The sequence below is a fragment of the Scyliorhinus torazame genome, chromosome 4 (genome assembly GCF_047496885.1).
Source record: "Scyliorhinus torazame isolate Kashiwa2021f chromosome 4, sScyTor2.1, whole genome shotgun sequence".
NCBI lineage: Eukaryota > Metazoa > Chordata > Chondrichthyes > Carcharhiniformes > Scyliorhinidae > Scyliorhinus > Scyliorhinus torazame.
This window is the reverse complement of record NC_092710.1, coordinates 8,974,819-9,001,804: the sequence shown is the minus strand read 5'-3', so window position 1 is coordinate 9,001,804 and position 26,986 is coordinate 8,974,819. Positions and strand designations below refer to the sequence as shown.

The 26,986-nt window shown below is 52.1% G+C and overlaps 1 protein-coding gene across 1 annotated transcript in view; it reads right to left on the bottom strand.

Annotated features, from left to right (window-relative positions):
* LOC140411278 (membrane-associated phosphatidylinositol transfer protein 1-like) overlaps positions 1-26,986 on the bottom strand; it is a gene marked incomplete at its 3' end in the record, with an annotated part of 252,446 nt that overhangs the window by 28,448 nt on the left and 197,012 nt on the right. Inside the window, exons 15-16 of the mRNA XM_072500400.1 lie at positions 24,856-25,031; positions 19,748-19,918 (exon numbers count right to left, since the gene is read on the bottom strand). Of these exons, the coding sequence (XP_072356501.1) occupies positions 19,748-19,918; positions 24,856-25,031 (347 nt within the window). The remainder of the gene's footprint in view (positions 1-19,747; positions 19,919-24,855; positions 25,032-26,986) is intronic.

Here is a 26,986-nt window from a genome sequence, read left to right as displayed (position 1 = left end):
CACGCTCTCTCTCTCTCCGTTAATATACACCAATCCCAGCACGCTCTCTCTCTCTCCGTTAATATACCCCAATCCCAGCACGCTCTCTCTCTCCCTCCGTTAATATACACCAATCCCAGCACGCTCTCTCTCCGTTAATATACCCCAATCCCAGCACGCTCTCTCTCTCTCCGTTAATATACCCCAATCCCAGGACGCTCTCTCTCTCCCCCCGTTATTATACCCCAATCCGATCACACGCTCTCTCTCTCCATTAATATACACCAATCCCAGAAAACTCTCTCTCTCTCCGTTAATATACACCAATCCCAGCACGCTCTCTCTCCGTTAATATACACCAATCCCAACATGCTCTCTCTCTCTCCGTTAATATACACCAATCCCAGCACGCTCCCTCTCCGTTAATATACACCAATCCCAGCACGCTGTCCCACTCTCTCCGTTAATATACACCAATCCCAGCACGCTGTCTCTCTCTCCGTTAATATACATCAATCCAGCACGCTCTCTCTCTCTCTCCGTTAATATACACCAATCCCAGCACGCTGTCTCTCTCTCTCCGTTAATATACACCAATCCCAGCACGCTCTCTCTCTCTCCGTTAATATACACCAATCCCAGCACGCTGTCTCTCTCTCTCCGTTAATATACCCCAATCCCAGCACGCTCTCTCTCGCTCCGTTAATATACCCCAATCCCAGCACGCTCTCTCTCTCTCGCTCCGTTAATATACCCCAATCCCAGCACGCTCTCTCTCCCTCCGTTAATATACCCCAATCCCAGCAGGCTCTGTCTCTCTCCGTTAATATACCCCAATCCCAGCACGCTCTCTCTCTCGCTCCGTTTATATAGCCCAATCCCAGCACGCTCTCTCTCTCTCCGTTAATATACCCCAATCCCAGCACGCTCTCTCTCTCTCCGTTAATATACCCCAATCCCAGCACGCTCTCTCTCTCCCTCCGTTAATATACCCCAATCCCAGCACGCTCTCTCTCTCTCCCTCCGTTAATATACCCCAATCCCAGCACGCTCTCTCTCTCTCCCTCCGTTAATATACCCCAATCCCAGCACGCTCTCTCTCTCTCCGTTAATATACCCCAATCCCAGCACGCTCTCTCTCTCTCTCCGTTAATATACCCCAATCCCAGCACGCTCTCTCTCTCTCCGTTAATATACCCCAATCCCAGCACGCTCTCTCTCTCTCTCGCTCCGTTAATATACCCCAATCCCAGCACGCTCTCTCTCTCTCTCGCTCCGTTAATATACCCCAATCCCAGCACGCTCTCTCTCTCTCAGTTAATATACCCCAATCCCAGCACGCTCTCTCTCTCTCTAGCTCCGTTAATATACCCCAATCCCAGCACGCTCTCTCTCTCTCAGTTAATATACCCCAATCTCAGCACGCTCTCTCTCTCTCCGTTAATATACCCCAATCCCAGCACGCTCTCTCTCTCTCTCTCTCTCAGTTAATATACACCAATCCCAGCACGCTCTCTCTCTCGCTCGCTCCGTTAATATACCCCAATCCCAGCACGCTCTCTCTCTCTCCCTCCGTTAATATACCCCAATCCCAGCACGCTCTCTCTCTCTCCGGTAATATACCCCAATCTCAGCACGCTCTCGCTCTCTCTCCGTTAATATACCCCAATCTCAGCACGCTCTCTCTCTCCCTCCGTTAATATACCCCAATCCCAGCACGCTCTCTCTCTCTCTCTGTTAATATACCCCAATCCCAGCACGCTCTCTCTCTCTCTCTCCGTTAATATACCCCAATCCCAGCACGCTCTCTCTCTCCCTCCGTTAATATACCCCAATCCCAGCACGCTCTCTCTCTCTCTCTCCGTTAATATACCCCAATCCCAGCACGCTCTGTCTCTCTCCGTTAATATACCCCAACCCCAGCACGCTCTCTCTCTCCCTCCGTTAATATACCCCAATCCCAGCACGCTCTCTCTCTCCCTCCGTTAATATACCCCAATCCCAGCACGCTCTGTCTCTCCGTTAATATACCCCAATCCCAGCACGCTCTGTCTCTCCGTTAATATACCCCAACCCCAGCACGCTCTCTCTCTCCCTCCGTTAATATACACCAATCCCAGCACGCTCTGTCTCTCCGTTAATATACCCCAATCCCAGCACGCTCTCTCTCTCCCTCCGTTAATATACCCCAATCTCAGCACGCTCTCTCTCTATCTCCGTTAATATACACCAATCCCAGCAGGCTCTCTCTCTCCCTCCGTTAATATACCCCAATCCCAGCACGCTCTCTATCTCCCTCCGTTATTATACCCCAATCCCAGCATGCTCTCTCTCTCCCTCCGTTAATATACCCCAATCCCAGCACGCTCTCTCTCTCCCTCCGTTAATATACCCCAATCTCAGCACGCTCTCTCTCTATCTCCGTTAATATACACCAATCCCAGCACGCTCTCTCTCTCCCTCCGTTAATATACCCCAATCCCAGCACGCTCTCTCTCTCTCTCCGTTAATATACCCCAATCTCAGCACGCTCTCTCTCTCCCTCCGTTAATATACCCCAATCCCAGCACGCTCTCTCTCTCCCTCTGTTAATATACCCCAACCCCAGCACGCTCTCTCTCTCCCTCCGTTAATATACCCCAATCCCAGCACGCTCTCTCTCTCTCCCTCCGTTAATATACCCCAATCCCAGCACGCTCTCTCTCTCTCCCTCCGTTAATATACCCCAATCCCAGCACGCTCTCTCTCTCTCCGTTAATATACCCCAATCCCAGCACGCTCTCTCTCTCTCCGTTAATAGACCCCAATCCCAGCACGCTCTCTCTCTCTCCGTTAATATACCCCAATCCCAGCACGCTCTCTCTCTCTCCCTCCGTTATTATACACCAATCCCAGCACGCTCTCTCTCTCCCTCCGTTAATATACCCCAATCCCAGCACGCTCTCTCTCTCCCTCCGTTAATATACCCCAACCCCTGCACGCTCTCTCTCTCCCTCCGTTAATATACCCCAACCCCAGCACGCTCTCTCTCTCCCTCTGTTAATATACCCCAATCCCAGCACGCTCTCTCTCTCCCTCCGTTAATATACCCCAACCCCAGCACGCTCTCTCTCTCCCTCCGTTGATATACCCCAATCCCAGCACGCTCTCTCTCGCTCAGTTAATATACCCCAATCCCAGCACGCTCTCTCTCTCTCCGTTAATATACCCCAATCCCAGCACTCTCTCTCTCTCCGTTAATTTACACCAATCCAAGCACGCTCTCTCTCTCTCTCCGTTAATATACACCAATCCCAGCACGCTCGCTCTCTCTCCGTTAATATACACCAATCCCAGCACGCTGTCTCTCTCTCTCCGTTAATATACACCAATCCCAGCACGCTCTCTCTCTCCCTCCGTTAATATACCCCAATCCCAGCACGCTCTCTCTCTCTCTCCGTTAATATACCCCAATCTCAGCACACTCTCTCTCTCTCTCTGTTAATATACCCCAATCCCAGCACACTCTCGCTCTCTCCGTTAATATACACCAATCCCAGCACGCTCTCTCTCTCTCCGTTAATATACCCCAATCCCAGCACGCTCTCTCTCTCTCCGTTAATATACCCCAATCCCAGCACGCTCGCTCTCCGTTAATATACACCAATCCCAGCAGACTCTGTCTCTCTCTCTGTTAATATACACCAATCCCAGCACGCTCTCTCTCCGTTAATATAGACCAATCCCAACATGCCCTCTCTCTCTCCGTTAATATACACCAATACCAGCACACTCTCTCTCTCCGTTAATATACACCAATCCCAGCACGCTCTCTCCGTTAATATACACCAATCCCAGCACGTGTCTCTCTCTCTCCGTTAATATACACCAATCCCAGCACGCTCTCTCTCTCTACCTCCGTTAATATACCCCAATCCCAGCACGCTCACTCTCTCCCTCCGTTATTATACCCCAATACCAGCACGCTCTCTCTCTCTCAGTTAATATACCCCAATTCCAGCACGCTCTCTCTCTCCCTCCGTTAATATACCCCAATCCCAGCACGCTCTCTCTCTCTCTCTCCGGTAATATACACCAATCCCAGCATGCTCTCTCTATCTCCGTTAATATACACAAATCCCAGCACGCTCTCTCTCTCTCCATTAATATACCCCAATCCCAGCACGCTCTCTCTCTCTCTCTCCGTTAATATACACCAATCCCAGCATGCTCTCTCTCTCTCAGTTAATATACCCCAATTCCAGCACGCTCTCTCTCTCTCTCTCTCTCCGTTAATATACCCCAATCCCAGCACGCTCTCTCTCTCTCCGTTAATATACCCCAATCCCAGCACGCTCTCTCTCTCTCCGTTAATATACACCAATCCCAGCACGCTCTCTCTCTCTCCGTTAATATACCCCAATCCCAGCACGCTCTCTCTCTCTCTCTCCGTTAATATACACCAATCCCAGCATGCTCTCTCTATCTCCGTTAATATACACAAATCCCAGCACGCTCTCTCTCTCTCCATTAATATACCCCAATCCCAGCACGCTCTCTCTCTCTCTCTCTCTCCGTTAATATACCCCAATCCCAGCACGCTCTCTCTCTCTCCGTTAATATACCCCAATCCCAGCACGCTCTCTCTCTCTCCGTTAATATACACCAATCCCAGCACGCTCTCTCTCTCTCCGTTAATATACCCCAATCCCAGCACGCTCTCTCTCTCCCTCCGTTAATATACACCAATCCCAGCACGCTCTCTCTCCGTTAATATACCCCAATCCCAGCACGCTCTCTCTCTCTCCGTTAATATACCCCAATCCCAGGACGCTCTCTCTCTCCCCCCGTTATTATACCCCAATCCGATCACACGCTCTCTCTCTCCATTAATATACACCAATCCCAGAAAACTCTCTCTCTCTCCGTTAATATACACCAATCCCAGCACGCTCTCTCTCCGTTAATATACACCAATCCCAACATGCTCTCTCTCTCTCCGTTAATATACACCAATCCCAGCACGCTCCCTCTCCGTTAATATACACCAATCCCAGCACGCTGTCCCACTCTCTCCGTTAATATACACCAATCCCAGCACGCTGTCTCTCTCTCCGTTAATATACATCAATCCAGCACGCTCTCTCTCTCTCTCCGTTAATATACACCAATCCCAGCACGCTGTCTCTCTCTCTCCGTTAATATACACCAATCCCAGCACGCTCTCTCTCTCTCCGTTAATATACACCAATCCCAGCACGCTGTCTCTCTCTCTCCGTTAATATACCCCAATCCCAGCACGCTCTCTCTCGCTCCGTTAATATACCCCAATCCCAGCACGCTCTCTCTCTCTCGCTCCGTTAATATACCCCAATCCCAGCACGCTCTCTCTCCCTCCGTTAATATACCCCAATCCCAGCAGGCTCTGTCTCTCTCCGTTAATATACCCCAATCCCAGCACGCTCTCTCTCTCGCTCCGTTTATATAGCCCAATCCCAGCACGCTCTCTCTCTCTCCGTTAATATACCCCAATCCCAGCACGCTCTCTCTCTCTCCGTTAATATACCCCAATCCCAGCACGCTCTCTCTCTCCCTCCGTTAATATACCCCAATCCCAGCACGCTCTCTCTCTCTCCCTCCGTTAATATACCCCAATCCCAGCACGCTCTCTCTCTCTCCCTCCGTTAATATACCCCAATCCCAGCACGCTCTCTCTCTCTCCGTTAATATACCCCAATCCCAGCACGCTCTCTCTCTCTCTCCGTTAATATACCCCAATCCCAGCACGCTCTCTCTCTCTCCGTTAATATACCCCAATCCCAGCACGCTCTCTCTCTCTCTCGCTCCGTTAATATACCCCAATCCCAGCACGCTCTCTCTCTCTCTCGCTCCGTTAATATACCCCAATCCCAGCACGCTCTCTCTCTCTCAGTTAATATACCCCAATCCCAGCACGCTCTCTCTCTCTCTAGCTCCGTTAATATACCCCAATCCCAGCACGCTCTCTCTCTCTCAGTTAATATACCCCAATCTCAGCACGCTCTCTCTCTCTCCGTTAATATACCCCAATCCCAGCACGCTCTCTCTCTCTCTCTCTCTCAGTTAATATACACCAATCCCAGCACGCTCTCTCTCTCGCTCGCTCCGTTAATATACCCCAATCCCAGCACGCTCTCTCTCTCTCCCTCCGTTAATATACCCCAATCCCAGCACGCTCTCTCTCTCTCCGGTAATATACCCCAATCTCAGCACGCTCTCGCTCGCTCTCCGTTAATATACCCCAATCTCAGCACGCTCTCTCTCTCCCTCCGTTAATATACCCCAATCCCAGCACGCTCTCTCTCTCTCTCTGTTAATATACCCCAATCCCAGCACGCTCTCTCTCTCTCTCTCCGTTAATATACCCCAATCCCAGCACGCTCTCTCTCTCCCTCCGTTAATATACCCCAATCCCAGCACGCTCTCTCTCTCTCTCTCCGTTAATATACCCCAATCCCAGCACGCTCTGTCTCTCTCCGTTAATATACCCCAACCCCAGCACGCTCTCTCTCTCCCTCCGTTAATATACCCCAATCCCAGCACGCTCTCTCTCTCCCTCCGTTAATATACCCCAATCCCAGCACGCTCTGTCTCTCCGTTAATATACCCCAATCCCAGCACGCTCTGTCTCTCCGTTAATATACCCCAACCCCAGCACGCTCTCTCTCTCCCTCCGTTAATATACACCAATCCCAGCACGCTCTGTCTCTCCGTTAATATACCCCAATCCCAGCACGCTCTCTCTCTCCCTCCGTTAATATACCCCAATCTCAGCACGCTCTCTCTCTATCTCCGTTAATATACACCAATCCCAGCAGGCTCTCTCTCTCCCTCCGTTAATATACCCCAATCCCAGCACGCTCTCTATCTCCCTCCGTTATTATACCCCAATCCCAGCATGCTCTCTCTCTCCCTCCGTTAATATACCCCAATCCCAGCACGCTCTCTCTCTCCCTCCGTTAATATACCCCAATCTCAGCACGCTCTCTCTCTATCTCCGTTAATATACACCAATCCCAGCACGCTCTCTCTCTCCCTCCGTTAATATACCCCAATCCCAGCACGCTCTCTCTCTCTCTCCGTTAATATACCCCAATCTCAGCACGCTCTCTCTCTCCCTCCGTTAATATACCCCAATCCCAGCACGCTCTCTCTCTCCCTCTGTTAATATACCCCAACCCCAGCACGCTCTCTCTCTCCCTCCGTTAATATACCCCAATCCCAGCACGCTCTCTCTCTCTCCCTCCGTTAATATACCCCAATCCCAGCACGCTCTCTCTCTCTCCCTCCGTTAATATACCCCAATCCCAGCACGCTCTCTCTCTCTCCGTTAATATACCCCAATCCCAGCACGCTCTCTCTCTCTCCGTTAATAGACCCCAATCCCAGCACGCTCTCTCTCTCTCCGTTAATATACCCCAATCCCAGCACGCTCTCTCTCTCTCCCTCCGTTATTATACACCAATCCCAGCACGCTCTCTCTCTCCCTCCGTTAATATACCCCAATCCCAGCACGCTCTCTCTCTCCCTCCGTTAATATACCCCAACCCCTGCACGCTCTCTCTCTCCCTCCGTTAATATACCCCAACCCCAGCACGCTCTCTCTCTCCCTCTGTTAATATACCCCAATCCCAGCACGCTCTCTCTCTCCCTCCGTTAATATACCCCAACCCCAGCACGCTCTCTCTCTCCCTCCGTTGATATACCCCAATCCCAGCACGCTCTCTCTCGCTCAGTTAATATACCCCAATCCCAGCACGCTCTCTCTCTCTCCGTTAATATACCCCAATCCCAGCACTCTCTCTCTCTCCGTTAATTTACACCAATCCAAGCACGCTCTCTCTCTCTCTCCGTTAATATACACCAATCCCAGCACGCTCGCTCTCTCTCCGTTAATATACACCAATCCCAGCACGCTGTCTCTCTCTCTCCGTTAATATACACCAATCCCAGCACGCTCTCTCTCTCCCTCCGTTAATATACCCCAATCCCAGCACGCTCTCTCTCTCTCTCCGTTAATATACCCCAATCTCAGCACACTCTCTCTCTCTCTCTGTTAATATACCCCAATCCCAGCACACTCTCGCTCTCTCCGTTAATATACACCAATCCCAGCACGCTCTCTCTCTCTCCGTTAATATACCCCAATCCCAGCACGCTCTCTCTCTCTCCGTTAATATACCCCAATCCCAGCACGCTCGCTCTCCGTTAATATACACCAATCCCAGCAGACTCTGTCTCTCTCTCTGTTAATATACACCAATCCCAGCACGCTCTCTCTCCGTTAATATAGACCAATCCCAACATGCCCTCTCTCTCTCCGTTAATATACACCAATACCAGCACACTCTCTCTCTCCGTTAATATACACCAATCCCAGCACGCTCTCTCCGTTAATATACACCAATCCCAGCACGTGTCTCTCTCTCTCCGTTAATATACACCAATCCCAGCACGCTCTCTCTCTCTACCTCCGTTAATATACCCCAATCCCAGCACGCTCACTCTCTCCCTCCGTTATTATACCCCAATACCAGCACGCTCTCTCTCTCTCAGTTAATATACCCCAATTCCAGCACGCTCTCTCTCTCCCTCCGTTAATATACCCCAATCCCAGCACGCTCTCTCTCTCTCTCTCCGGTAATATACACCAATCCCAGCATGCTCTCTCTATCTCCGTTAATATACACAAATCCCAGCACGCTCTCTCTCTCTCCATTAATATACCCCAATCCCAGCACGCTCTCTCTCTCTCTCTCCGTTAATATACACCAATCCCAGCATGCTCTCTCTATCTCCGTTAATATACACAAATCCCAGCACGCTCTCTCTCTCTCCATTAATATACCCCAATCCCAGCACGCTCTCTCTCTCTCTCTCTCTCCGTTAATATACCCCAATCCCAGCACGCTCTCTCTCTCTCCGTTAATATACCCCAATCCCAGCACGCTCTCTCTCTCTCCGTTAATATACACCAATCCCAGCACGCTCTCTCTCTCTCCGTTAATATACCCCAATCCCAGCACGCTCTCTCTCTCCCTCCGTTAATATACACCAATCCCAGCACGCTCTCTCTCCGTTAATATACCCCAATCCCAGCACGCTCTCTCTCTCTCCGTTAATATACCCCAATCCCAGGACGCTCTCTCTCTCCCCCCGTTATTATACCCCAATCCGATCACACGCTCTCTCTCTCCATTAATATACACCAATCCCAGAAAACTCTCTCTCTCTCCGTTAATATACACCAATCCCAGCACGCTCTCTCTCCGTTAATATACACCAATCCCAACATGCTCTCTCTCTCTCCGTTAATATACACCAATCCCAGCACGCTCCCTCTCCGTTAATATACACCAATCCCAGCACGCTGTCCCACTCTCTCCGTTAATATACACCAATCCCAGCACGCTGTCTCTCTCTCCGTTAATATACATCAATCCAGCACGCTCTCTCTCTCTCTCCGTTAATATACACCAATCCCAGCACGCTGTCTCTCTCTCTCCGTTAATATACACCAATCCCAGCACGCTCTCTCTCTCTCCGTTAATATACACCAATCCCAGCACGCTGTCTCTCTCTCTCCGTTAATATACCCCAATCCCAGCACGCTCTCTCTCGCTCCGTTAATATACCCCAATCCCAGCACGCTCTCTCTCTCTCGCTCCGTTAATATACCCCAATCCCAGCACGCTCTCTCTCCCTCCGTTAATATACCCCAATCCCAGCAGGCTCTGTCTCTCTCCGTTAATATACCCCAATCCCAGCACGCTCTCTCTCTCGCTCCGTTTATATAGCCCAATCCCAGCACGCTCTCTCTCTCTCCGTTAATATACCCCAATCCCAGCACGCTCTCTCTCTCTCCGTTAATATACCCCAATCCCAGCACGCTCTCTCTCTCCCTCCGTTAATATACCCCAATCCCAGCACGCTCTCTCTCTCTCCCTCCGTTAATATACCCCAATCCCAGCACGCTCTCTCTCTCTCCCTCCGTTAATATACCCCAATCCCAGCACGCTCTCTCTCTCTCCGTTAATATACCCCAATCCCAGCACGCTCTCTCTCTCTCTCCGTTAATATACCCCAATCCCAGCACGCTCTCTCTCTCTCCGTTAATATACCCCAATCCCAGCACGCTCTCTCTCTCTCTCGCTCCGTTAATATACCCCAATCCCAGCACGCTCTCTCTCTCTCTCGCTCCGTTAATATACCCCAATCCCAGCACGCTCTCTCTCTCTCAGTTAATATACCCCAATCCCAGCACGCTCTCTCTCTCTCTAGCTCCGTTAATATACCCCAATCCCAGCACGCTCTCTCTCTCTCAGTTAATATACCCCAATCTCAGCACGCTCTCTCTCTCTCCGTTAATATACCCCAATCCCAGCACGCTCTCTCTCTCTCTCTCTCTCAGTTAATATACACCAATCCCAGCACGCTCTCTCTCTCTCTCGCTCCGTTAATATACCCCAATCCCAGCACGCTCTCTCTCTCTCCCTCCGTTAATATACCCCAATCCCAGCACGCTCTCTCTCTCTCCGGTAATATACCCCAATCTCAGCACGCTCTCGCTCTCTCTCCGTTAATATACCCCAATCTCAGCACGCTCTCTCTCTCCCTCCGTTAATATACCCCAATCCCAGCACGCTCTCTCTCTCTCTCTGTTAATATACCCCAATCCCAGCACGCTCTCTCTCTCTCTCTCCGTTAATATACCCCAATCCCAGCACGCTCTCTCTCTCCCTCCGTTAATATACCCCAATCCCAGCACGCTCTCTCTCTCTCTCTCCGTTAATATACCCCAATCCCAGCACGCTCTGTCTCTCTCCGTTAATATACCCCAACCCCAGCACGCTCTCTCTCTCCCTCCGTTAATATACCCCAATCCCAGCACGCTCTCTCTCTCCCTCCGTTAATATACCCCAATCCCAGCACGCTCTGTCTCTCCGTTAATATACCCCAATCCCAGCACGCTCTGTCTCTCCGTTAATATACCCCAACCCCAGCACGCTCTCTCTCTCCCTCCGTTAATATACACCAATCCCAGCACGCTCTGTCTCTCCGTTAATATACCCCAATCCCAGCACGCTCTCTCTCTCCCTCCGTTAATATACCCCAATCTCAGCACGCTCTCTCTCTATCTCCGTTAATATACACCAATCCCAGCAGGCTCTCTCTCTCCCTCCGTTAATATACCCCAATCCCAGCACGCTCTCTATCTCCCTCCGTTATTATACCCCAATCCCAGCATGCTCTCTCTCTCCCTCCGTTAATATACCCCAATCCCAGCACGCTCTCTCTCTCCCTCCGTTAATATACCCCAATCTCAGCACGCTCTCTCTCTATCTCCGTTAATATACACCAATCCCAGCACGCTCTCTCTCTCCCTCCGTTAATATACCCCAATCCCAGCACGCTCTCTCTCTCCCTCCGTTAATATACCCCAATCTCAGCACGCTCTCTCTCTATCTCCGTTAATATACACCAATCCCAGCAGGCTCTCTCTCTCCCTCCGTTAATATACCCCAATCCCAGCACGCTCTCTCTCTCTCTCCGTTAATATACCCCAATCTCAGCACGCTCTCTCTCTCCCTCCGTTAATATACCCCAATCCCAGCACGCTCTCTCTCTCCCTCTGTTAATATACCCCAACCCCAGCACGCTCTCTCTCTCCCTCCGTTAATATACCCCAATCCCAGCACGCTCTCTCTCTCTCCCTCCGTTAATATACCCCAATCCCAGCACGCTCTCTCTCTCTCCCTCCGTTAATATACCCCAATCCCAGCACGCTCTCTCTCTCTCCGTTAATATACCCCAATCCCAGCACGCTCTCTCTCTCTCCGTTAATAGACCCCAATCCCAGCACGCTCTCTCTCTCTCCGTTAATATACCCCAATCCCAGCACGCTCTCTCTCTCTCCCTCCGTTATTATACACCAATCCCAGCACGCTCTCTCTCTCCCTCCGTTAATATACCCCAATCCCAGCACGCTCTCTCTCTCCCTCCGTTAATATACCCCAACCCCTGCACGCTCTCTCTCTCCCTCCGTTAATATACCCCAACCCCAGCACGCTCTCTCTCTCCCTCTGTTAATATACCCCAATCCCAGCACGCTCTCTCTCTCCCTCCGTTAATATACCCCAACCCCAGCACGCTCTCTCTCTCCCTCCGTTGATATACCCCAATCCCAGCACGCTCTCTCTCGCTCAGTTAATATACCCCAATCCCAGCACGCTCTCTCTCTCTCCGTTAATATACCCCAATCCCAGCACTCTCTCTCTCTCCGTTAATTTACACCAATCCAAGCACGCTCTCTCTCTCTCTCCGTTAATATACACCAATCCCAGCACGCTCGCTCTCTCTCCGTTAATATACACCAATCCCAGCACGCTGTCTCTCTCTCTCCGTTAATATACACCAATCCCAGCACGCTCTCTCTCTCCCTCCGTTAATATACCCCAATCCCAGCACGCTCTCTCTCTCTCTCCGTTAATATACCCCAATCTCAGCACACTCTCTCTCTCTCTCTGTTAATATACCCCAATCCCAGCACACTCTCGCTCTCTCCGTTAATATACACCAATCCCAGCACGCTCTCTCTCTCTCCGTTAATATACCCCAATCCCAGCACGCTCTCTCTCTCTCCGTTAATATACCCCAATCCCAGCACGCTCGCTCTCCGTTAATATACACCAATCCCAGCAGACTCTGTCTCTCTCTCTGTTAATATACACCAATCCCAGCACGCTCTCTCTCCGTTAATATAGACCAATCCCAACATGCCCTCTCTCTCTCCGTTAATATACACCAATACCAGCACACTCTCTCTCTCCGTTAATATACACCAATCCCAGCACGCTCTCTCCGTTAATATACACCAATCCCAGCACGTGTCTCTCTCTCTCCGTTAATATACACCAATCCCAGCACGCTCTCTCTCTCTCCCTCCGTTAATATACCCCAATCCCAGCACGCTCACTCTCTCCCTCCGTTATTATACCCCAATCCCAGCACGCTCTCTCTCTCTCAGTTAATATACCCCAATTCCAGCACGCTCTCTCTCTCCCTCCGTTAATATACCCCAATCCCAGCACGCTCTCTCTCTCTCCGTTAATATACACCAATCCCAGCATGCTCTCTCTATCTCCGTTAATATACACAAATCCCAGCACGCTCTCTCTCTCTCCATTAATATACCCCAATCCCAGCACGCTCTCTCTCTCTCTCTCTCTCCGTTAATATACCCCAATCCCAGCACGCTCTCTCTCTCTCCGTTAATATACCCCAATCCCAGCACGCTCTCTCTCTCCGTTAATATACCCCAATCCCAGCACGCTCTCTCTCTCCCTCCGTTAATATACACCAATCCCAGCACGCTCTCTCTCCGTTAATATACCCCAATCCCAGCACGCTCTCTCTCTCTCCGTTAATATACCCCAATCCCAGCACGCTCTCTCTCCGTTAATATACACCAATCCCAGCAGACTCTGTCTCTCTCTCTGTTAATATACACCAATCCCAGCACGCTCTCTCTCCGTTAATATAGACCAATCCCAACATGCCCTCTCTCTCTCCGTTAATATACACCAATACCAGCACACTCTCTCTCTCCGTTAATATACACCAATCCCAGCACGCTCTCTCCGTTAATATACACCAATCCCAGCACGCTGGCTCTCTCTCTCCGTTAATATACACCAATCCCAGCACGCTCTCTCTCTCTCCCTCAGTTAATATACCCCAATCCCAGCACGCTCACTCTCTCTCCGTTAATATACACCAATCCCAGCACGCTCACTCTCTCCCTCCGTTATTATACCCCAATCCCAGCACGCTCTCTCTCTCTCAGTTAATATACCCCAATCCCAGCACGCTCTCTCTCTCCCTCCGTTAATATACCCCAATCCCAGCACGCTGTCTCTCTCTCTCTCCGTTAATATACACCAATCCCAGCATGCTCTCTCTATCTCCGTTAATATACACAAATCCCAGCACGCTCTCTCTCTCCATTAATATACCCCAATCCCAGCACACGCTCTCTCTCTCTCTCTCCGTTAATATACACCAATCCCAGCATGCTCTCTCTATCTCCGTTAATATACACAAATCCCAGCACGCTCTCTCTCTCTCCATTAATATACCCCAATCCCAGCACGCTCTCTCTCTCTCTCTCTCTCCGTTAATATACCCCAATCCCAGCACGCTCTCTCTCTCTCCGTTAATATACCCCAATCCCAGCACGCTCTCTCTCTCTCCGTTAATATACACCAATCCCAGCACGCTCTCTCTCTCTCCGTTAATATACCCCAATCCCAGCACGCTCTCTCTCTCCCTCCGTTAATATACACCAATCCCAGCACGCTCTCTCTCCGTTAATATACCCCAATCCCAGCACGCTCTCTCTCTCTCCGTTAATATACCCCAATCCCAGGACGCTCTCTCTCTCCCTCCGTTATTATACCCCAATCCGATCACACGCTCTCTCTCTCCATTAATATACACCAATCCCAGAAAACTCTCTCTCTCTCCGTTAATATACACCAATCCCAGCACGCTCTCTCTCCGTTAATATACACCAATCCCAACATGCTCTCTCTCTCTCCGTTAATATACACCAATCCCAGCACGCTCCCTCTCCGTTAATATACACCAATCCCAGCACGCTGTCCCTCTCTCTCCGTTAATATACACCAATCCCAGCACGCTCTCTCTCTCTCCGTTAATATACACCAATCCCAGCACGCTCTCTCTCTCTCTCCGTTAATATACACCAATCCCAGCACACTCTCTCTCTCTCTCTCTCCGTTAATATACACCAATCCCAGCACGCTGTCTCTCTCTCTCCGTTAATATACACCAATCCCAGCACGCTCTCTCTCTCTCCGTTAATATACACCAATCCCAGCACGCTGTCTCTCTCTCTCCGTTAATATACACCAATCCCAGCACGCTCTCTCTCTCTCCGTTAATATACACCAATCCCAGCACGCTCTCTCTCTCCGTTAATATACACCAATCCCAGCACATTCTCTCTCTCCGTTAATATACACCAATCCCAGCACGCTCTCTCTCTCTCTCCGTTAATACACACCAATCCCAGCACGCTCTCTCTCTCTCCGTTAATACACATCAATCCCATCACGCTCTCTCTCTCTCTCCGTTAATATACCCCAATCCCAGCACGCTCTCTCTCTCTCTCCGTTAATATACACCAATCCCAGCACGCTCTCTCTCCGTTAATATTCACCAATCCCAGCACGCTCTCTCTCCGTTAATATACACCAATCCCAGCACGCTCTCTCGCTCTCCGTTAATATACCGCAATCCCAGCACGCTCTCTCTCTCCGTTAATATACCCCAATCCCAGCACGCTCTCTCTCTCTCCGTTAATATACCCCAATCCCAGCATGCTCTCTCTCTCTCCGTTAATATACACCAATACCAGCACACTCTCTCTCTCCGTTAATTTACACCAATCCCAGCACGCTCCTCCGTTAATATACCCCAATCCCAGCACTCTCTCTCTCTCCGTTAATATACACCAATCCCAGCACGCTCTCGCACTCTCTGTTCATATACACCAATCCCAGTAAACTCTCTCTCTCTCCGTTAATATACACCAATCCCAGCACGCTCTCTCTCCGTTAATATACACCAATCCCAACATGCTCTCTCTCTGTCCGTTAATATACACCAATCCCAGCACGCTCTCTCTCCGTTAATATACACCAATCCCAGCACGCTGTCTCTCTCTCTCCGTTAATATACACCAATCCCAGCACGCTCTCTCTCTCCGTTAATATACATCAATCCCAGCACGCTCTCTCTCTCTCCGTTAATATACACCAATCCCAGCACGCTCTCTCTCCGTTAATATACACCAATCCCAGCACGCTCTCTCTCTCTCCGTTAATATACACCAATCCCAGCACACTGTCTCTCTCTCTCCGTTAATATACACCAATCCCAGCACACTCTCTCTCTCTCTCTCTCCGTTAATATACACCAATCCCAGCACGCTGTCTCTCTCCATTAATATACACCAATCCCAGCACGCTCTCTCTCTCTCCGTTAATATACATCAATCCCAGCACGCTGTCTCTCTCTCTCTCTCCGTTAATATACACCAATCCCAGCACGCTGTCTCTCGCTCTCCGTTAATATACACCAATCCCAGCACACTCTCTCTCTCTCTCTCTCCGTTAATATACACCAATCCCAGCACGCTGTCTCTCTCTCTCCGTTAATATACCCGAATCCCAGCACGCTCTCTCTCTCCGTTAATATACACCAATCCCAGCACGCTCTCTCTCTCTCCGTTAATATACACCAATCCCAGCACTCTCTCTCTCTCCCTCCGTTAATATACACCAATCCCAGCAAACTCTCTCTCTCTCCGTTAATATACACCAATCCCAGCACGCTCTCTCTCTCTCTCCGTTAATATACACCAATCCCAGCACACTCTCTCTCTCCGTTAATATACACCAATCCCAGCACGCTGTCTCTCTCTCTCCGTTAATATACCCCAATCCCAGCACGCTCTCTCTCTCCGTTAATATACACCAATCCCGGCACGCTCTCTCTCTCTCCGTTAATATACACCAATCCCAGCACGCTATCTCTCTCTCTCCGTTAATATACACCAATCCCAGCAAACTCTCTCTCTCTCCGTTAATATACACCAATCCCAGCACGCTCTCTCTCTCCGTTAATATACACCAATCCCAGCACACTCTCTCTCTCTGTTAATATACACCAATCCCAGCATGCGCTCTCTCTCCGTTAATATACACCAATCCCAGCACGCTCTCTCGCTCCCTCCGTTAATATACACCAATCCCAGCACGCTCTCTCTCTCCGTTAATACACACCAATCCCAGCACGCTCTCTCTCTCTCCGTTAATACACATCAATCCCATCACCCTCTGTCTCTCTCTCTGTTAATATACACCAATCGCAGCACGCTCTCTCTCTCTCTCTCCGTTAATATACCCCAATCCCAGCACGCTCTCTCTCTCCGTTAATATACCCCAATCCCAGCACGCTCTCTCTCTCTCCGTTAATATACACCAATCCCAGCACGCTCTCTCTCCGTTAATATACACCAATCCCAGCACGCTCTCTCTCTCTCCGTTAATATACACCAATCCCAGCACGCTCTCTCACTCTCTCCGTTAATATACACCAATCCCAGCACGCTCTCTCTCTCCGTTAATATACACCAATACCAGCACACTCTCTCTCTCCGTTAATATACCCCAATCCCAGCACGCTCTCTCGCTCTCTGTTCATATACACCAATCCCAGCACAATCTCTCTCTCCGTTAATATACACCAATCCCAGCACGCTCTCTCTCTCTCCGTTAATATACACCAATCCCAGCACGCTCTCTCTCTCTCTCCGTTAATATACCCCAATCCCAGCACGCTCACTCTCTCTCCGTTAATATACACCAATCCCAGCACGCTCACTCTCTCCATCCGTTATTATACCCCAATCCCAGCACGCTCTCTCTCTCTCAGTTAATATACCCCAATCCCAGCACGCTCTCTCTCTCCCTCCGTTAATATACCCCAATCCCAGCACGCTCTCTCTCTCTCTCTCCGTTAATATACACCAATCCCAGCATGCTCTCTCTATCTCCGTTAATATACACAAATCCCAGCACGCTCTCTCTCTCTCCATTAATATACCCCAATCCCAACACGCTCTCTCTCTCTCTCTCTCTCCGTTAATATACCCCAATCCCAGCGCGCTCTCTCTCTCTCCGTTAATATACCCCAATCCCAGCACGCTCTCTCTCTCTCCGTTAATATACACCAATCCCAGCACGCTCTCTCTCTCTCCGTTAATATACCCCAATCCCAGCACGCTCTCTCTCTCCCTCCGTTAATATACACCAATCCCAGGACGCTCTCTCTCTCCCTCCGTTATTATACCCCAATCCGATCACACGCTCTCTCTCTCCATTAATATACACCAATCCCAGAAAACTCTCTCTCTCTCCGTTAATATACACCAATCCCAGCACGCTCTCTCTCCGTTAATATACACCAATCCCAACATGCTCTCTCTCTCTCCGTTAATATACACCAATCCCAGCACGCTCCCTCTCCGTTAATATACACCAATCCCAGCACGCTGTCCCACTCTCTCCGTTAATATGCACCAATCCCAGCACGCTCTCTCTCTCTCCGTTAATATACATCAATCCCAGCATGCTCTCTCTCTCTCTCCGTTAATATACACCAATCCCAGCACGCTCTCTCTCTCTCTCCGTTAATATACACCAATCCCAGCACACTCTCTCTCTCTCTCTCTCCGTTAATATACACCAATCCCAGCATGCTGTCTCTCTCTCTCCGTTAATATACACCAATCCCAGCACGCTCTCTCTCTCTCCGTTAATATACACCAATCCCAGCACGCTGTCTCTCTCTCTCCGTTAATATACACCAATCCCAGCACGCTCTCTCTCGCTCCGTTAATATACCCCAATCACAGCACGCTCTCTCTCTCTCGCTCCGTTAATATACCCCAATCCCAGCACGCTCTCTCTCCCTCCGTTAATATACCCCAATCCCAGCAGGCTCTGTCTCTCTCCGTTAATATACCCCAATCCCAGCACGCTCTCTCTCTCGCTCCGTTTATATAGCCCAATCCCAGCACGCTCTCTCTCTCTCCGTTAATATACCCCAATCCCAGCACGCTCTCTCTCTCTCCGTTAATATACCCCAATCCCAGCACGCTCTCTCTCTCCCTCCGTTAATATACCCCAATCCCAGCACGCTCTCTCTCTCTCCCTCCGTTAATATACCCCAATCCCAGCACGCTCTCTCTCTCTCCCTCCGTTAATATACCCCAATCCCAGCACGCTCTCTCTCTCTCCGTTAATATACCCCAATCCCAGCACGCTCTCTCTCTCTCCGTTAATATACCCCAATCCCAGCACGCTCTCTCTCTCTCTCGCTCCGTTAAAATACCCCAATCCCAGCACGCTCTCTCTCTCTCTCGCTCCGTTAATATACCCCAATCCCAGCACGCTCTCTCTCTCTCTCGCTCCGTTAATATACCCCAATCCCAGCACGCTCTCTCTCTCTCAGTTAATATACACAATCCCAGCACGCTCTCTCTCTCTCCCTCCGTTAATATACCCCAATCCCAGCACGCTCTCTCTCTCTCTAGCTCCGTTAATATACCCCAATCCCAGCACGCTCTCTCTCTCCGTTATTATACCCCAATCCCAGCACGCTCTCTCTCCGTTAATATACACCAATCCCAGCACACTCTCTCTCTCCGTTAATATACCCCAATCCCAGCACGCTCTCTCTCTCCGTTATTTTACACCAATCCCAGCACATTCCCAGTTAACATAGAGCAAATCCCAGCACGTTCCCAGTTCACATGCAGTGGATCCGATCACATTCCTAGTTAACAGACAGCCAATCCCAGCACATTCCTCGTGAACATACAGGGAATTCCAGCATGTTCCCAGTTAAATTACAGTGAACATCGCCACATTCCTGGTAACGTACAGCAAATCCCAGCAGATTCCCAGTTCAAGTACAGTGAATTCCAGCACGTTCCCAGTTGACATGCCGTGGATCCCAACACATTCCCAGTTAACGTGCAGCAAATCCCAGCACATTCCGGCGTCATGTACAACAAATCCCAGCACATTCCCGGTGAAGGTACAGACCATCCCTGCACATTCCCAGTTGACAGCCAGCCAATCCCAGCACAGCTTACCCAGGAGTGAGGAGTTCCCGTCGCCCAGCGGAAACTTCTGGTACCGCGGGATGATGTAGGGGGGGACCATGTGGAAGTCCCGGGCCAGCAGAGGCTCCAGTCGGCAGGCCGAGGGGTCGGCCGGGTGGAAGAGGTTGTAGAGCTGCTGGCAGGCCGGTCGGAGCTTCACCCCTTGGGGACGAGAGAAGAGACGTTTAGCGGGGCCCATCCGTTCGCGGAAACATTCCCCGCTCCCCCACCCCCCCCCCCCCCCCCCAATCCTGCCCACAGCAGAGCCTCCCTCCAGCTCCATTCACAATCGACCGCCTCGCCAAAGGCTCCAGGTGCAATGTAGGCCCGATCAGGCGAGGTCGCGACATCCGCTCCCAAACATGACCCAGATGAGTTTGACAGGAGAGTTTGAGCGCGCGATTAATAAATTGTACAATATCCTGGGGTTTATGAATGGGGGTCACAGAATACAGCGGCGATATGGTACCAGCGCCAGGGGCCTAGGTTCGATTCCGGCTTGGGTCACTGTCTGTGCGGAGTCTGCAGGGTTTCCTCCCACAGTCCGAAGATGTGCAGGTTGGGTGGGATTGCGGGGATAGGGAGGGGGGGGTGGGCCTCGATAGGGTGGTCATTCAGAGGGCCGGTGCAGACTCGATGGGCCAAATGGCCTCCTTGTGCGCTGTAGGGCTGACATGATTCTTTGGCGACAAGGTTTTGTTGAACATTCACCAATGTTCAGTGCGAAATGGAGCATTGTGTCCAGCTCCGACAGACACACATGAGGAAGGATGGCGAGGTTTCAGAGGGATTGTGGGAATGATTCACACAGCGAGTGGTTAGGGTGTGGAATGGACTGTGTGAGAGTGTGGAGGAGGCAGGGTCACACAGCGAGTGGTTAGGGTGTGGAATGGACTGTGTGAGAGTGTGGAGGAGGCAGGGTCACACAGCGAGGGGTTAGGGTGTGGAATGGACTGTGTGAGAGTGTGGAGGAGGCAGGGTCACACAGCGAGTGGTTAGGGTGTGGAATGGACTGTGTGAGAGTGTGGAGGAGGCAGGGTCACACAGCGAGTGGTTAGGGTGTGGAATGGACTGTGTGAGAGTGTGGAGGAGGCAGGGTCACACAGTGAGTGGTTAGGGTGTGGAATGGACTGTGTGAGAGTGTGGAGGAGGCAGGGTCACACAGCGAGTGGTTAGGGTGTGGAATGGACTGTGTGAGAGTGTGGAGGAGGCAGGGTCACACAGCGAGGGGTTAGGGTGTGGAATGGACTGTGTGAGAGTGTGGAGGAGGCAGGGTCACACAGCGAGTGGTTAGGGTGTGGAATGGACTGTGAGAGTGTGGAGGAGGCAGGGTCACACAGCGAGTGGTTAGGGTGGGGAATGGACTGTGTGAGAGTGTGGAGGAGGCAGGGTCACACAGCGAGTGGTTAGGGTGTGGAATGGACTGTGTGAGAGTGTGGAGGAGGCAGGGTCACACAGCGAGTGGTTAGGGTGTGGAATGGACTGTGTGAGAGTGCGGAGGAGGCAGGGTCACACAGCGAGTGGTTAGGGTGTGGAATGGACTGTGTGAGAGTGTGGAGGAGGCAGGGTCACACAGCGAGAGGTTAGGGTGTGGAATGGACTGTGTGAGAGTGTGGAGGAGGCAGGGTCACACAGCGAATGGTTAGGGTGTGGACTGTGTGAGAGTGTGGAGGAGGCAGGGTCACACAGCGAGTGGTTAGGGTGTGGAATGGACTGTGTGAGAGTGTGGAGGAGGCAGGGTCACACAGCGGGTGGTTAGGGTGTGGACTGTGTGAGAGTGTGGAGGAGGCAGGGTCACACAGCGAGTGGTTAGGGTGTGGAATGGACTGTGTGAGAGTGTGGAGGAGGCAGGGTCACACAGCGAGTGGTTAGGGTGTGGAATGGACTGTGTGACAGTGTGGAGGAGGCAGGGTCACACAGCGAGTGGTTAGGGTGTGGAATGGACTGTGTGAGAGTGTGGAGGAGGCAGGGTCACACAGCGAGTGGTTAGGGTGTGGAATGGAGTGTGTGAGAGTGTGGAGGAGGCAGGGTCACACAGCGAGTGGTTAGGGTGTGGAATGGACTGTGTGAGAGTGCGGAGGAGGCAGGGTCACACAGCGAATGGTTAGGGTGTGGAATGGACTGTGTGAGAGTGTGGAGGAGGCAGGGTCACACAGCGGGTGGTTAGGGTGTGGACTGTGTGAGAGTGTGGAGGAGGCAGGGTCACACAGTGAGTGGTTAGGGTGTGGAATGGACTGTGTGAGAGTGTGGAGGAGGCAGGGTCACACAGCGAGTGGTTAGGGTGTGGAATGGACTGTGTGAGAGTGTGGAGGAGGCAGGGTCACACAGCGAGTGGTTAGGGTGTGGAATGGAGTGTGTGAGAGTGTGGAGGAGGCAGGGTCACACAGCGAGTGGTTAGGGTGTGGAATGGACTGTGTGAGAGTGTGGAGGAGGCAGGGTCACACAGCGAGTGGTTAGGGTGTGGAATGGACTGTGTGAGAGTGTGGAGGAGGCAGGGTCACACAGCGAGTGGTTAGGGTGTGGACTGTGTGAGAGTGTGGAGGAGGCAGGGTCACACAGCGAGTGGTTAGGGTGTGGACTGTGTGAGAGTGTGGAGGAGGCAGGGTCACACAGCGAGTGGTTAGGGTGTGGAATGGACTGTGTGAGAGTGTGGAGGAGGCAGGGTCACACAGCGAGTGGTTAGGGTGTGGAATGGACTGTGTGAGAGTGTGGAGGAGGCAGGGTCACACAGCGAGTGGTTAGGGTGTGGAATGGACTGTGTGAGAGTGTGGAGGAGGCAGGGTCACACAGCGAGTGGTTAGGGTGTGGAATGGGCTGTGTGAGAGTGTGGAGGAGGCAGGGTCACACAGCGAGGGGTTAGGGTGTGGAATGGACTGTGTGAGAGTGTGGAGGAGGCAGGGTCACACAGCGAGTGGTTAGGGTGTGGAATGGACTGTGTGAGAGTGTGGAGGAGGCAGGTTCACACAGCGAGTGGTTAGGGTGGGGAATGGACTGTGAGAGTGTGGAGGAGGCAGGGTCACACAGCGAGTGGTTAGGGTGTGGAATGGACTGTGTGAGAGTGTGGAGGAGGCAGGGTCACACAGCGAGGGGTTAGGGTGTGGAATGGACTGTGTGAGAGTGTGGAGGAGGCAGGGTCACACAGCGAGTGGTTAGGGTGTGGAATGGACTGTGTAAGAGTGTGGAGGAGGCAGGGTCACACAGCGAGTGGTTAGGGTGTGGAATGGACTGTGTGAGAGTGTGGAGGAGGCAGGGTCACACAGCGAGTGGTTAGGGTGTGGAATGGACTGTGTGAGAGTGTGGAGGAGGCAGGGTCACACAGCGAGTGGATAGAGTGTGGATGGACTGTGTGAGAGTGTGGAGGAGGCAGGGTCACACAGCGAGTGGTTAGGGTGTGGAATGGACTGTGTGAGAGTGTGGAGGAGGCAGGGTCACACAGCGAGTGGTTAGGGTGTGGAATGGACTGTGTGAGAGTGTGGAGGAGGCAGGGTCACACAGCGAGTGGTTAGGGTGTGGAATGGACTGTGTGAGAGTGTGGAGGAGGCAGGGTCACACAGCGAGTGGTTAGGGTGTGGAATGGACTGTGTGAGAGTGTGGAGGAGGCAGGGTCACACAGCGAGTGGTTAGGGTGTGGAATGGACTGTGTGAGAGTGTGGAGGAGGCAGGGTCACACAGCGAGTGGTTAGGGTGTGGAATGGACTGTGTGAGAGTGTGGAGGAGGCAGGGTCACACAGCGAGTGGTTTGGGTGTGGAATGGACTGTGTGAGAGTATGGAGGAGGCAGGGTCACACAGCGAGTGGTTAGGGTGTGGAATGGACTGTGTGAGAGTGTGGAGGAGGCAGGGTCACACAGCGAGTGGTTTGGGTGTGGACTGGACTGTGTGAGAGTGTGGAGGAGGCAGGGTCACACAGCGAGTGGTTTGGGTGTGGACTGGACTGTGTGAGAGTGTGGAGGAGGCAGGGTCACACAGCGAGTGGTTAGGGTGTGGAATGGAGTGTGTGAGAGTGTGGAGGAGGCAGGGTCACACAGCGAGTGGTTAGGGTGTGGAATGGACTGTGTGAGAGTGCGGAGGAGGCAGGGTCACACAGCGAGTGGTTAGGGTGTGGAATGGACTGTGTGAGAGTGTGGAGGAGGCAGGGTCACACAGCGAGTGGTTAGGGTGTGGAATGGTCTGTGTGAGAGTGTGGAGGAGGCAGGGTCACACAGCGAGGGGTTAGGGTGTGGAATGGACTGTGTGAGAGTGTGGAGGAGGCAGGGTCACACAGCGAGTGGTTAGGGTGTGGAATGGACTGTGTGAGAGTGCGGAAGAGGCAGGGTCACACAGTGAATGGTTAGGGTGTGGAATGGACTGTGTGAGAGTGTGGAGGAGGCAGGGTCACACAGCGAGTGGTTAGGGTGTGGAATGGACTGTGTGAGAGTGTGGAGGAGGCAGGGTCACACAGCGAGTGGTTAGGGTGTGGAATGGACTGTGAGAGAGTGTGGAGGAGGCAGGGTCACACAGCGAGTGGTTAGGGTGTGGAATGGACTGTGTGAGAGTGTGGAGGAGGCAGGGTCACACAGCGTGGTTAGGGTGTGGAATGGACTGTGTGAGAGTGTGGAGGAGGCAGGGTCACACAGCGAGTGGTTAGGGTGTGGAATGGACTGTGTGAGAGTGTGGAGGAGGCAGGGTCACACAGTGAGTGGTTAGGGTGTGGAATGGACTGTGTGAGAGTGTGGAGGAGGCAGGGTCACACAGCGAGTGGTTAGGGTGTGGAATGGACTGTGTGAGAGTGTGGAGGAGGCAGGGTCACACAGCGAGTGGTTAGGGTGTGGAATGGACTGTGTGAGAGTGTGGAGGAGGCAGGGTCACACAGCGAGTGGTTAGGGTGTGGAATGGACTGTGTGAGAGTGTGGAGGAGGCAGGGTCACACAGCGAGTGGTTAGGGTGTGGAATGGACTGTGTGCGAGTGTGGAGGAGGCAGGGTCACACAGCGAGTGGTTAGGGTGTGGAATGGACTGTGTGAGAGTGTGGAGGAGGCAGGGTCACACAGCGAGTGTGACCCTGTCCCGGGCAGTGGGGTCCAGCAGTCCCCGTCCCCCTGGCAACAGTGACAGGCCCTTACGATCCAGTCCAGGAGCGATGGTGGTCCGCAAGGCCAGGACTAGGCCCAAGGGGCAACCGAACAGGAAGAAGTCCGAAACGTCAAAGTTGAGCTTCTCGCTTGCGTCGAGGTTGATAAACGAGGAGCTACTGCTGCGTCGCAGGCCCCCATCTTCCTTCAGTACGTTTCCCTGCAATCTGACAGCAGGGAAAAGGATCATTAAACAGACGGGAGAAAAATAAACAGGCAACCCATAATACTCAGCAGTAACCGAACCACAAGATGGGTCATTATGCGAATGACCCAGGGATCGGTGGCTGATATCCCCCATCTCTCTCTAACCCAGGGATCACTGGACAGTGATCAGGAGCAGGAACCCTGTCTGATTTCCCCTCTCTCTCTAACCCAGGGATCACTGGACAGTGATCAGGAGCAGGAACCCTGGCTGATTTCCCCCCTCTCTCTAACCCAGGGATCACCGGACAGTGATCAGGAGCAGGAACCCTGGCTGATTTCCCCTCTCTCTCTCTCTAACCCAGGGATCACTGGACAGTGATCAGGAGCAGGAACCCAGGCTGATTTCCCCCCTCTCTCTCTAACCCAGGGATCACTGGACAGTGATCAGGAGCAGGAACCCTGGCTGATTTCCCCTCTCTCTCTCTAACCCAGGGATCACTGGACAGTGATCAGGAGCAGGAACCCTGGCTGATTTCCCCTCTCTCTCTAACCCAGGGATCACTGGACAGTGATCAGGAGCAGGAACCCTGGCTGATTTCCCCTCTCTCTCTAACCCAGGGATCACTGGACAGTGATCAGGAGCAGGAACTCTGGCTGATTTCCTCTCTCTCTCTAACCCAGGGATCACTGGACAGTGATCAGGAGCAGGAACCCTGGCTGATTTCCCCTCTCTCTCTCTAACCCAGGGATCACTGGACAGTGATCAGGAGCAGGAACCCTGGCTGATTTCCCCCCCCTCTCTCTAACCCAGGGATCACTGGACAGTGATCAGGAGCAGGAACCCTGGCTGATTTCCCCTCTCTCTCTCTAACCCAGGGATCACTGGACAGTGATCAGCAGCAGGAACCCTGGCTGATTTCCCCTCTCTCTCTAACCCAGCGATCACTGGACAGTGATCAGGAGCAGGAACCGTGGCTGATTTCCCCTCTCGCTCTAACCCAGGGATCACTGGACAGTGATCAGGAGCAGGAACCCAGGCTGATTTCCCCCCTCTCTCTCTAACCCAGGGATCACTGGACAGTGATCAGGAGCAGGAACCCTGGCTGATTTCCCCTCTCTCTCTCTAACCCAGGGATCACTGGACAGTGATCAGGAGCAGGAACCCTGGCTGATTTCCCCTCTCTCTCTAACCCAGGGATCACTGGACAGTGATCAGGAGCAGGAACCCTGGCTGATTTCCCCTCTCTCTCTAACCCAGGGATCACTGGACAGTGATCAGGAGCAGGAACTCTGGCTGATTTCCTCTCTCTCTCTAACCCAGGGATCACTGGACAGTGATCAGGAGCAGGAACCCTGGCTGATTTCCCCTCTCTCTCTCTAACCCAGGGATCACTGGACAGTGATCAGGAGCAGGAACTCTGGCTGATTTCCCCTCTCTCTCTAACCCAGGGATCACTGGGCAGTGATCAGGAGCAGGAACCCTGGCTGATTTCCCCTCTCTCTCTAACCCAGGGATCACTGGACAGTGATCAGGAGCAGGAACCCTGGCTGATTTCCCCTCTCTCTCTCTAACCCAGGGATCACTGGACAGTGATCAGGAGCAGGAACCCTGGCTGATTTCCCCTCTCTCTCTAACCCAGGGATCACTGGGCAGTGATCAGGAGCAGGAACCCTGGCTGATTTCCCCTCTCTCTCTCTAACCCAGGGATCACTGGACAGTGATCAGGAGCAGGAACCCTGGCTGATTTCCCCTCTCTCTCTCTCACACAGGGATCACTGGACAGTGATCAGGAGCAGGAACCCTGGCTGATTTCCCCCCTCTCTCTCTAACCCAGGGATCACTGGACAGTGATCAGGAGCAGGAACCCTGGCTGATTTCCCCTCTCTCTCACCCAGGGATCACTGGACAGTGATCAGGAGCAGGAACCCTGGCTGATTTCCCCTCTCTCTCTCTAACCCAGGGATCACTGGACAG